This window comes from Eurypyga helias, unplaced genomic scaffold (genome assembly GCF_000690775.1).
Source record: "Eurypyga helias isolate BGI_N326 unplaced genomic scaffold, ASM69077v1 scaffold29375, whole genome shotgun sequence".
Lineage (NCBI taxonomy): Eukaryota > Metazoa > Chordata > Aves > Eurypygiformes > Eurypygidae > Eurypyga > Eurypyga helias.
The window spans coordinates 7,752-18,948 of record NW_010249955.1 but is presented as its reverse complement, the minus strand read 5'-3'; the positions used below and the strand labels follow the sequence as shown (position 1 = coordinate 18,948).

The following is an 11,197-nucleotide window of genomic DNA, read 5'->3' as shown; positions in this document are numbered from 1 at the left end:
GACTTGTCGGGCAGCCCAGCACGGGGGTCTTGCTGTTTGTTTTTACACCGAAGTCCATCGAGCTCTTTGCCCGGGCAGCTGAAGTGAATATGAAAGTCAGGCTACATAAACCCGGCACGGAGCAGGTTTCCCCTTTCTGTCCACGTGAGCTGACAAAAATCCTCTTCCCAGGGCTGAAAGGCGTAGGTGGGGATTGATAAAGGGCACGTACGCTAATCGACTGGGAGAAAGCGGGTGTGAAACTGGAACAAGAGGTCGCTTCCTAAGGTGGGGTGCCACACCATATCCCAGCGGGAACCAGGCCTACCAGCAAGCTATTTCCACTCTCACAACCATTCCGTAAGGCGTATGGTACTCCCACAGGACATTTCTCTCACAGCGTCTGAAATGGGTGACACTGATTTTGTATTTGAAGTGCGCTTAAAAACTAAATTCCTTTGTGGTTTTTTTTTTTTCCCCCCTTGGTAAAGAAATGATTTTAAATAAACCTTGTGACCAAATGGTTGTCGTCAGTTCTTGTCACAATGCTTGTGGCTATATTAGTGTCATAAGCTTCAGCTTGGGCAGCCGTAAGACCAAAGCACTGTATTTTCAAGACTGAGGAAATAGATGTAGTATCTACTCACTGACGTGTCTCCATCATCCTCATTCGTTCGTCCTCCAAGGATAACTAAGTGACCTTAGGTTTTGGTGAATAATCTTCATCTAATATATGGTTCTCCGTAGCTCAAAAGCATTTTACTGCCCTCAGAAGTGCGGGTTATAGGGCTAAGCACGCTGTGGGCGCATGACTCACGGAACACGATGGGATGTCTTACACAGTTCAGAGGCAGCCTTCAGGCTGACTTCTCTTGGCACGCGCTGCTGCGTCATGCTGTACAGGGCCAGGAGCATCTGCTGAAAACCAATGTTTGTTTTCCACTGATCTGTAGAAAACTGGGTGTCTTCTGAAAGTAACCCTCTCAAGGGTCATCAGTTGCAAATAACGATAAATAATCCCAGATAATTTCACTGCAATAGAGGGGGGTTTATATTTTTTTAAAGTCATTGTGCAGTTTTACTTCTCAAAAATAATCAAGTAGAATGGATTGTTCCTCCTTTTAATTACGTAATGACAAGCCACTTTCAGAAATATTTACTTTAGTGACATGAATTATTTATTTGTTTCTTGTTTCTACAGACATCAATTTCTTCAGAGAAAAACATGCTGTTTCCAACCTGGTCTGTCAATGACCAACACTTCCTTAGAATTTCCTATATTTTTCATTTCTTAGCAGCAAAAGAGGTTCAAGATTTTTCCTTTTTGAAAGCTGCCATAGGGGGAAGAAAAAAAAAATTACCTGTTCCATTTGTGTTGTTTTTCTTTATTTTTATTCTGATAAAATTTACTGATAATCTTTTTCATAAACTATGATAAACTGGATGGGATTTGCCAATTCTAGTAGCCCAGGAAAAGCAATGACAGTCATCCCAGTAAAAGAAAGCCTTATATTCCATAGGGGTATCCAATTCAATCCTTCCATTTGCCTCACATTATTGCTACATGTGCTACATATTTGCTTTTATCTCTTTACTTATTTATTTTTAATGCTAACTGATGTTATATAAGAACTGGGGAAGGTTTTGCTACCACTGGGCTCTTGAGGTATTTTATGAGAGTAGCAAACTCCCAGTTTCCCTGGTCACCCTCAGTGGATTAACATACCATTGTAGGCAGGCTGAACAACAGGCTGCTGTTCATCATCAGAGACTTTCTGTGGCTGCCGGGAGAAAGCTTTGGAAGCGCTTTTTGCGTTTGTTTGCATTCTCTTTTGAATAGGTGGACAAATAATTGTCAGTAGGTATAAAGCTGGAAGCAAGCAACATAAAAAAAGAACAAGCAAAACTCTGGAAGACCTCCAGAAGCAAATCTGGCATTTTAGACAAGGTGGCAGAGGGGCTTGGAAGAATATTCTGCTTCTAATGAGGTCAGCTTCTGAGACTGGCTTCCACCTGAGCACATCAGGGTCAGCAGCTATCACTGCTTAGGTCTGGCTGTATTTCACTCCTGTGTGGGCAAAAGAGGTAGCCCTATTTTGAGCTGATTCGGTCCCAGTGATATGGGAGAGCCAGGACACAGACTTGGCTGTGCGCTTTGGATGAACCAGAGGCTTTTGTGTACATATAGATGTGCGGCACATGCATGAAGAGCATACTAAGGCTTTGGAGATTAAGAGCTGCTTAAGATGTATGGAAGGATATTGCCATCAAGACACAGAACTTGACCTCAGGAAGCAGCATTGTTGAAACACGGTAAAAAATATTTCTGATCTGGTATCTCAGCAGTTCCTGAATATGGAGAGAGTACTCCACTCCCTGCATTTTTCTCTGTCATTTCGATTATTTGCTTCACTCCAGCCAGGATCTTCAGTCTTACACTGCTCTTCTGATTTAAAACTGAAGATACATATATATTGAACGCTTACAGGACCTAAAACTTGCACTGCAAAGTGCCCACAATCTGTCAGAAAGGGCTGGCTTCTTTTTCAAACTTCTCCCTTAGGAATGGTACCTACTGAACCTTTGTGATAAAACATACCGGTCCTATTTGTAGCAGGAATTGCTGGTTTACATCTCCATGTATCATGCATTCCTTTCCATTTTCATACCTAAATCAAAAGCAAAATGAGACCTTTTTAAGTAGTGTGATTTTTTTAAACAGGCACAATTTCAATTCTTCAATTTTGAGTTTTGTGTTCAGTTCTTTTAGAGAACAGTCTTCTTCAGGGTGAATGCTGCTCTAGAACAATCTTTTGGCAACATTCACTTGGTTTAATGTTGCTCCAGTGTGCTGGTTGTAGTTGGGACAGAGTTAATTTTTTTCAGAGTAGCTGGTATGAGGCTGTGTTTTGGATCTGCGCTGAGAAGGCTACTGATCACACTGGTGTTTTCAGTTGTTGCTAAGGACTGTTTGTACCAATTCAAGGCCTTTTTCAGCTTCTGATGTTGTACCTGTGTTCCCAAATTTTTTGCTACAAGAAGATGGTGGGGGGACACAGTCCAGACAGCTGACCTGAACAGACTAAAGGAGTATTTAATTCCATAGAACATCATGGTCTGTACATAAGTTGGGGGTATTATTTTCATTACATATTATTAGTAGTAATACTAGTGTTATTAGTATTGTTAATATTATTAGTATCACTATTTTATTCATTTATATTCAATTATTAAATTGCTCTTATCTCAACCCACACATTTTCCTCTGATTCTCCTCCTCCACTGGAGGAGGGGGGAGCTGTGTGGTACTTCGTTGCAGGCTGGGACTAAGCCACTATATCTGGCAATAAGTCGTAAAAATCATAGAGTAGTTTTGATTTCAAAGGACCTCTGGAGGTCTCTACTCCAACCCCCTGTTCGAAGCAGGTCTGATCAGATGAAGTTGTTCAAGGTCCAGTCAACTCTTGAACCACCTCACTGAGTCCCTGTTCCAGCACCTGACTACCCTTGTAAACTGATACTTATACCTCACAGGAATATCTTATGTTCCAACTCGTGTCCATTGCTTCTCATCCCACTTCTGTGCACCTCCAAGAAGAGTCTGGCCCCAACTCCTCTGTATCCTCCAGTCAGGTAGTTGTAGATGCAGTCTGCTCTTTCCAAGACCACATGAATCCAGCTCCCTCAGCCTCTCCCTATCCATCACATTCTCTAAAGCCCTGACTGGCTCGAAGGCCTCTGCTGGACTCCCTCCAGTATGTCCATGACTTCAATGTGCTGAGGAGGACAAAACTGAACATCTCTACTCCAGATGCAGCTTCACAAGTGCCAAATACAGGGGAAGGATCACTTCTCCGGACCTGCCGGCTGCACTCTTGGCAATACAGCCCAGGATGTGGTTGGTCTCCTTAGCCATGAGTGTGCTTGCTGGCTTATGTTCAAGACCCCCAGAGCCTTCTCTGCAGAGCTCCTTCCAAGGCAGCTCCCTCCCAGCCTGTGTAGTTATGCTATCCCAGGTGCAAGGTGCTGTAATTAAAGTAAGAAATGATTAATCATCGTGCTTGCAAACCCGAGATTGTTCTCTAATCTTTCATCCCTGTAACACTCTTCCATGAAAAGGGTGAGATGCAGGGCAAGACTACTAGTGGCAGCCCCTTTGCATGGGTGATTGCTGTGAGATGGCTTCAGTGTTCTTCGCGTGTTAAACGTGGATGGGGTCCCTTATGTCAATACATGGACTTGAGGCTCACTTTCAATATTCAGTATGCTTAGGGGTGAGTGAGTTCATCTCAAGAACAGCTCTGTGCTGGAAGCAAAGTACTGTTGTGTTTGTTCCTCCTTTACGATGACACGCAGCTGCACTTCATAGGTCATCTTTACTGCTACTTCTTACTGCCTGTTCTCATTTTGACTGACAGCTAACACTCTCATTGTTTTCCTTTCTATTTTTTGTGCTTGCTTTAGTATTGCCTCTGGAAGAACATGTAAGCATCTGATCAATACAGCAAATACCAAACTCCTCTCCATTTAACACGGGGCCTTCCTATTTAAACACTGGATGAGTAAGAGCTTTTCAAACACCTGAGTAACTGTAAGGGGAAGTTAAAATAGGATTTTATTTATGATTTTAATAACACTGGTTGTGTTTTCAAAATATTGAATTATAGTCAGAAGTGTGTTGATTCCTGATCAAAACACTCCTTGGCAACAAGTAGTGTATGCTGTGCTTTGTGCAACGCATTGCACCGGTTGCTGTCATTATGCTCAGAAGCAGAATTATAATTGATTTTAGGAGGGACAGGATGCTTTCTTAAATGTGTGGATTTAAATTTGTTTATTTTATTTAAGACAGTTTGCATTAGCGGTGGAAAGGGTTAAATTGGTTACCTGCCTTACCCCTTACCAGTAAGGATTTTCCCTACTGGCAGATACTAACTTGATACAGGCTCCCATGGCTGTATGGAAGGTGGGAGCTCTGACAGGCTATGGCAGTGATGCTCAGTTTTGGGATAACCTGCTGAAAAGACAGGTAGGGAGAGGGGCCCAATCTGGCCAAGTCCTTGCAGGAGAAGTTTGTTGTTCTCCCATTCCCACTGGGTGAAACTTAATATGGACTTAATTAGAGCAGCAAGAGCATGTCCATTTAACTAACTTGCAATCAGGGTTACAGATGCCATCCTGCATATAGGCACCCTGGCACTGTACAACAACTGCAACCACTCGATCTGACACTACTCCCCTCCCTCAGATAGACTGTGGTTTCCAAAGCAGATAATTTCTCCTTTTTCACTTCACAAACTTATTTCTCTCAGTTCTGCATTTCCTCAGACCACATAATAGTTGATTGATGGAGTGAAATTAAAGATTCAAGGTTCCCTGAGCATTGTATTTTACCCAGAGCAGTCTGTATTTTCCAAGCATCTGGAGCTCCTGGAAGCAAAGACATGCACAGGCTGCCCATCCCCAGACCTGCACTGGGCATTAGGCTGGCCAGTCTTACCCTTGTGCCCTGGAAGATGGTGGAGCAAATCCTCCTGGAAGCCATTACCAGGCAGATGCAGAAACAAAAATGTTTGCGAGCAGCCAGCACAGATTTATCAAGAAAAAACAGTGCCTGAGCAACTCGACTGTGTTCTACAATGAGGTGACTGGCTCTGGGGATGAGGGGAAAGCTGTGCAAGTCATTTACTGTGACTTCTGCAGGGCTTTTGACAAAGTCCCCCACAGCGTCCTTTTAGCCAGACCGGGGAGATACAGACTGAAAGGGTGGACTGCAAAGTGGATGAAAAGCTGACTGGACCATCAGGCTCAAAAGGGAGTTAGTGGTCTATGGCCTGAAGTCTTAGTGAGTGGCTGGTTAAGAGTGGCATGCTTTGAGGGTCGGTGCTGAGGCTGAGGGGTTTGAGTGAACAACAAGTTGAACACAACTCAGTCATGTGCCCTTGCAGCTGGGAAGACTAACTGTGTATGGCCCTGTGTTGCCAGGAGGCTGAGGGAAACCTCAGGAACCTTTATTCCCCTCTACCTGACACTCATGTGGTCACAACTGCAGTAGAATATGCAGTTTTGGGGCCCCCAATAAGAGACAGAGATTGAGTGACTGACATGATCCTAATGGAGGACCACCAAGATGGTTAGGGAGTTGAGTACATGACACATGGGAAGACTGTATTGGCTGGGATTTGTTTAGCTCCAGGAAAAAAACAAGATTTAGGGGAGATCCGATGGCTCTTTTCCATTCTGTAATGCAAGGACATGGAGAAGACAAGCAAGAGACAACATCATCAGGTTGCAGCAAAAGAAATTTTGTTCATGTAGAAGGAAAAAAATACACCATGAGAGTTGTTAAGCTTTGGAACAGGAACCCAGAGGAGTTGTGCAGCCCTGTTCTTGGAGATTTTCAGAGTTTGACCAGACAAGGCCCTGAGCAACCTTGTCTAACTGTGAAGATAGCACCGCTGTGAGCAGGGTGGAGGAATGGATAGGTTTTATCAAAGGCAGAGAACAACAGTCCGCTGTGAGCAGGGTGGAGGAATGGATGACCTCCAGAGTTAATTTATGAAAATTCACAATTACTTCTTCAATTGAAAATGCCTTAATAGGTTTCATCAAAGGCAGAGAACAACAGTCACAGTGTAGCATTCCATTGAATTTCTGAATGTTTATTAGTATCACTTCATTACACCAGGAGGGGAAATCTCCACATGCTGAGTTACTTTGAGTATGGTAGGCAGCAGCACAATTGGGTAATATTAAGCATTCCCTTTTACACGCTTAAATATACTGTAACAAAATATGCTCAAGCTACAAACAGACTTAAATAACTTGTTAAAAACTTGGGAGAGCAGGATCATTCCAATATCTCATGCTTCTGTTATACTTCTTGACTGTTTTTAGATAAACGTAAAATGTATTGACAGTAAAGATTTCAGGGTAGTGTAGCTCTAGGACAATACATTGAATGACTTTGCTAAAATGATGTAGGTGCCTGAGACCTTCTTTTACTCATCGTCGCAGCATTTTCCTCTTGTAGAACTTTGACAGTGCCAGTGAAGTGTTCCTGGCTTACCAGAACAGAAGAAGAAGAATTTGGACTCATTTGTCCTTTTGTAGATTGTCTCTTCATAATTGAAGCTACTGAGTCCCCAGTCCAAAGTCTCTTGAAGTGTATAGAAGCAACCACATTCATTTCAAATCTCTCTTATCAGGAGACAAGAGCCAAAGGCTGGTCTCCACCACAACCAGACAAATGACAACTTCCACCTTTACACGGTTTGCCTGAACACAAGTGAGTTCCCCCTGGAATTAATGAGTAACCTTTCTAATCTTTTAAGTTTTAGTCAATAACTCTAGTAATGGGATACCCGGGCTGACTTGTTCAGAAAGTCAGATGATAATATATCTTATGACAAGGGACAAGACACAATCGTTTTCTTCTGGCAGCTAAACTGAAGCACAAACTAGGAATTAAGGGCAAGCCCTAGGAAGACGATCTGTTTATGTGTCATATAAGTTTACCCAATTCTTAATATTTTCCCTAGGTATTCTTGCTTCTAGATAAGACGAGAAATAGGATACTGTGTTGTGGGCATGCCTGAGTTTCTGCTTTTTATAAATTATGCAGCGGCTGAGAAGAATCTGTTGTCTGCTCCAGATGATCTTCAGAGATCAAATGAAATAGTGCAGAAACAACACAGAAACATTTTAACATTTGGCTACCCAAAAAGGAAAATTGTTGCTTAGATCCATTGCCAAACCACTGCATGGTGCCACTGCAAAACTACCTTAGCTTTCTATACAATTGCTAGGAAATGAAATATTTCAGTTTCCAGAGGCTTTGTCATTCAGCTGCGCTGAATATGCATGACATATTGCACTGCCTGAGGGAAAAATAAACCCACCGAGCTACGGTGAAGAAGAGTAACAGTTTCCAAGAAAAAAAACCAAACACCACAAGGTTTGATTGGTGTAATCAGAATGTGAATGGCTTTGTTGCAAAAATGCATGCTGTTGAGTTGAATTCCCTCAACTTGCTTTTGGCTGGGAAATCATGTTTTAGCAGACATGTAAAAATAACATTGCACTTAACAAAATTAGCCCTTTTTTAGCAACATTTTTAAGGTTAGGTTCATGCACATATTTGCACTTTCCACCTGCCCGTGAAGATGAGATGCATGCATGAAACCAAAGATTTGCATGTGGGCAGGCAGCTGGTTAGACCAGATGCTTGCACACCTTAGAGATATGAGCGTATCTGGTATTTAGACAGACATGAAACATGTTAAAACCAACACATGGCTGGCGTTGATGATCAGATTTTCAGCAGAGATTTAAATGTCTCTGTGAAGCATTTTTTAAAAAGTTGTGAAGCTGCAAGCATCCAAGTATAGAGGCTAAAACTTGCTGCTCTGGCTCCCTAAAACAAACAAACAAACAAAAACAAAGCCCAAAACCAACAACAACAAAAAAAAGAGGCCAAACATTAATTTTACAAATAAAGCAAGTTAGCTATTTAATGCTATGAAACCAGACATTTTTTCTTGCACTATAACCTTTTTAGAAAGTTTAATTCTTCTCAGTACCATGGCAAAGTGACAAAAGGAGGGTGACAGGCAGATATGCTCCTGTGCTGCTAGGGAGATGGGCTGCCAATCCACTGCAACCACCTGAAGGGATATTCAAGGACTGGAAGGTGCCTGGGGCAGGAGCAGGAACAGGCGGAAAACCAATATCCTAGTGAAGTATCTTCTTAACACCTTGTGTTCCTTCTAGGGCTCTGCCAAACCTTCTGTTTCAGGCCCAGATGGCTGCCTTTACACTAAGCTAGTTTTATATATATTTACCTACGAACAGGTAAAAGAACATTTGCACTGAGAACTTCAGAGATTCTGAGGTCTTGTAGCTATTGTCAGGCCACTAAATCCTGAGATCCTCAAAGAGAACCATTGAGTTCAGCACTGATAAACACTGTAAAGCATTAAAAGCTACAGAAATATGTATTTGTCCGTCGTTATACACAATACAAGTATTTAAAGTCAGGCAAGAAAGCAACATGCACCACCATTTATGTAAAAACCTGATGTTTTATCTCCCAAAGGAAAAAGCAAACTTTGTTGGGAAAAAAAAAAAAAAGAGACTACAAATGAGATAAAATCCATCTCACTGCACAAAATATCATAAAGATAAGACTTACAGGCCAATGAAGTAATTTCTCAGCATCCTCAGCTCTCCATCCCACTGCAAATATATTTTTTTATCACTTAGGTTAGACAGCATGTTTGCAAAGAATAATTTTTTTGCCTTTCTCAGAGAAGTGCCTCTGAGAGATTATCCATGGCTTTTAAAATCTGAACGTTCATCCGGGATGAGCACTAATAGTTAGATCTCGCTTCAGTAGATGGACGCATCTTCGTAGTGGAATTTGCCTTGAGAGCAGATCCTGGGGCTGGAGACTTGGCCGTTCCCACAGGGTAAATATTGACTGCATAAATGTAACAAATGCCTCTTGAACTTGACTCCAACTAACACGTAGAGCACCGGGTTGAGGCAGCAGTGGAAGAAAGCAATTTTACGGCTGATGTGAAAGGCAAGGTTGGAGTCCTTTGCATACTGACAGGTAGGTGGTGGAAGGGTAAGCAGAAAGCTGAGGATGTTGTAAGGTGCCCAGCTCAGGAAAAAAGCCACCACAATAATAAGGATGAGTTTCACAGTTCTGTGCTTTCTGCGAGATCTTGTTCTGAGCAGGATTATCAATATCTTGAAGTAACAGAATACGATAACCCCAAAGGAAAGCAGGAAGAGTATATTTCTCTGATAAATGTCCACGTTCTTCCATTTCCAGTCATCATAATCACAGGTTTTGTCCCCTTCCAAGTTTTCTTGCACTGTGGTGTGGATCATCTCAGGAACCACAATTAATATGCTACCAGTCCAAGTAACCAGGCTCACCAGAAAACCACAGCACCATGTCTGGGATCTCAAAGTCGAGAGAGGGTTCACTACGGAGAAGTATCGCAGGACGGTCATGAGAGTCAAAAAGAAAACACCGCTGTAGTAGCCGATGGAGAAAACAGCATTCACCGCTTTGCAAAGGAACTCACCAAAAATCCACCCAAAGGTCTGGTACACAGCCCAGAAAGGCAACATGCAGGAGAAGGCTAAATCAGAGACACAGAGATTCATGATGAAGACGTTTGTTAGAGATGTAAGGTTTTCATATTTGAATAGGATCCATAACACTAGTGTGTTTCCTAGAAGGCTGATCAAAAATACCAGAGTGTAGAGGACAGTAGTGAGATAGGTGTAAAACACAAAATAGTCACCCATTTCGCAGACATTGCTTTCGTTAAAGGAGTATTCGTATGAGTAATTGTTGTCTGAATAAGGTAGATAATGTTCTTCATCCATTTGCCTGTGCAAACCTCGCGCTGTTCTCCAGCAGCTGCTTTGAAGAACCACAACAATCAAACCAAAATCTTGGTGAAAATCAACCCAATAACTAAACTCCCGCTGTGGAGGCTTGTGTTTTAATAGACAAAAAGAAGCAGTGAAACTACCTTATTTGTCCTGTTTTTAGGAGAGAAAGGAGTCATTTCCTCTTATGACTAAAGCATGAACAGGTACATACTAAAGATTTACCCTCAAAGCAATATCAATTCTGTGAAGATCTTAAATACTTAAGAAGTCAGAAACTAAGATGTTTCTAAACCAATATGGTCAGAGACAACTGCTAATTTTTAAGCTTCTACTATGTGAAGGTTGGGGGTTCATCGTTTTTTAACGTAAGTATCCTCAGTGCCAAGACTTTAAACTCTGCTGTTATTTTTGAAGTTTTCTGGAATGGTAACAAATTCTTCACCATGTATGTGATTCTTTGTCACTGAGGTTCAGCACTGCAGAAACTTAAAAACCTGAGCAGTACCAGTATCAACAGTGTAACCACTAAGAATGGAAAAAACTATGTTTCTTACAGATTTTCATCTTGAGGTTAGTTGATATCTAAAAATCTCCAAGCTGTGACGGAAGCATCCCCACGCTGGGCGCTCCATGCATCTCTCTGGCCTGCTGATTCTCAGAGAATGACACCCCTTTCGGGGGGCTGCTGCCCTGTGCCTGTCTGCCTGTCTGCAGGCAGGAATTGAATTCCAACTGGATGGTTGAAATTGTCCAAACAGTGGAGGAAAAGACATGGGAACTCGTGGGTTGAGATATGAACAAT

At 42.1% G+C, this 11,197-nt stretch overlaps 1 protein-coding gene across 1 annotated transcript; it reads right to left on the bottom strand.

Moving 5' to 3' along the window:
- Positions 1-9,369: 9,369 nt before the first annotated feature.
- On the bottom strand, positions 9,370-10,386 carry XCR1 (chemokine (C motif) receptor 1). Its single transcript, XM_010151553.1, has one exon. The coding sequence runs from the start codon at positions 10,384-10,386 to the stop codon at positions 9,370-9,372; it is 1,017 nt and encodes a 338-aa protein (XP_010149855.1).
- Between the last annotated feature and the right edge of the window lie 811 nt (positions 10,387-11,197).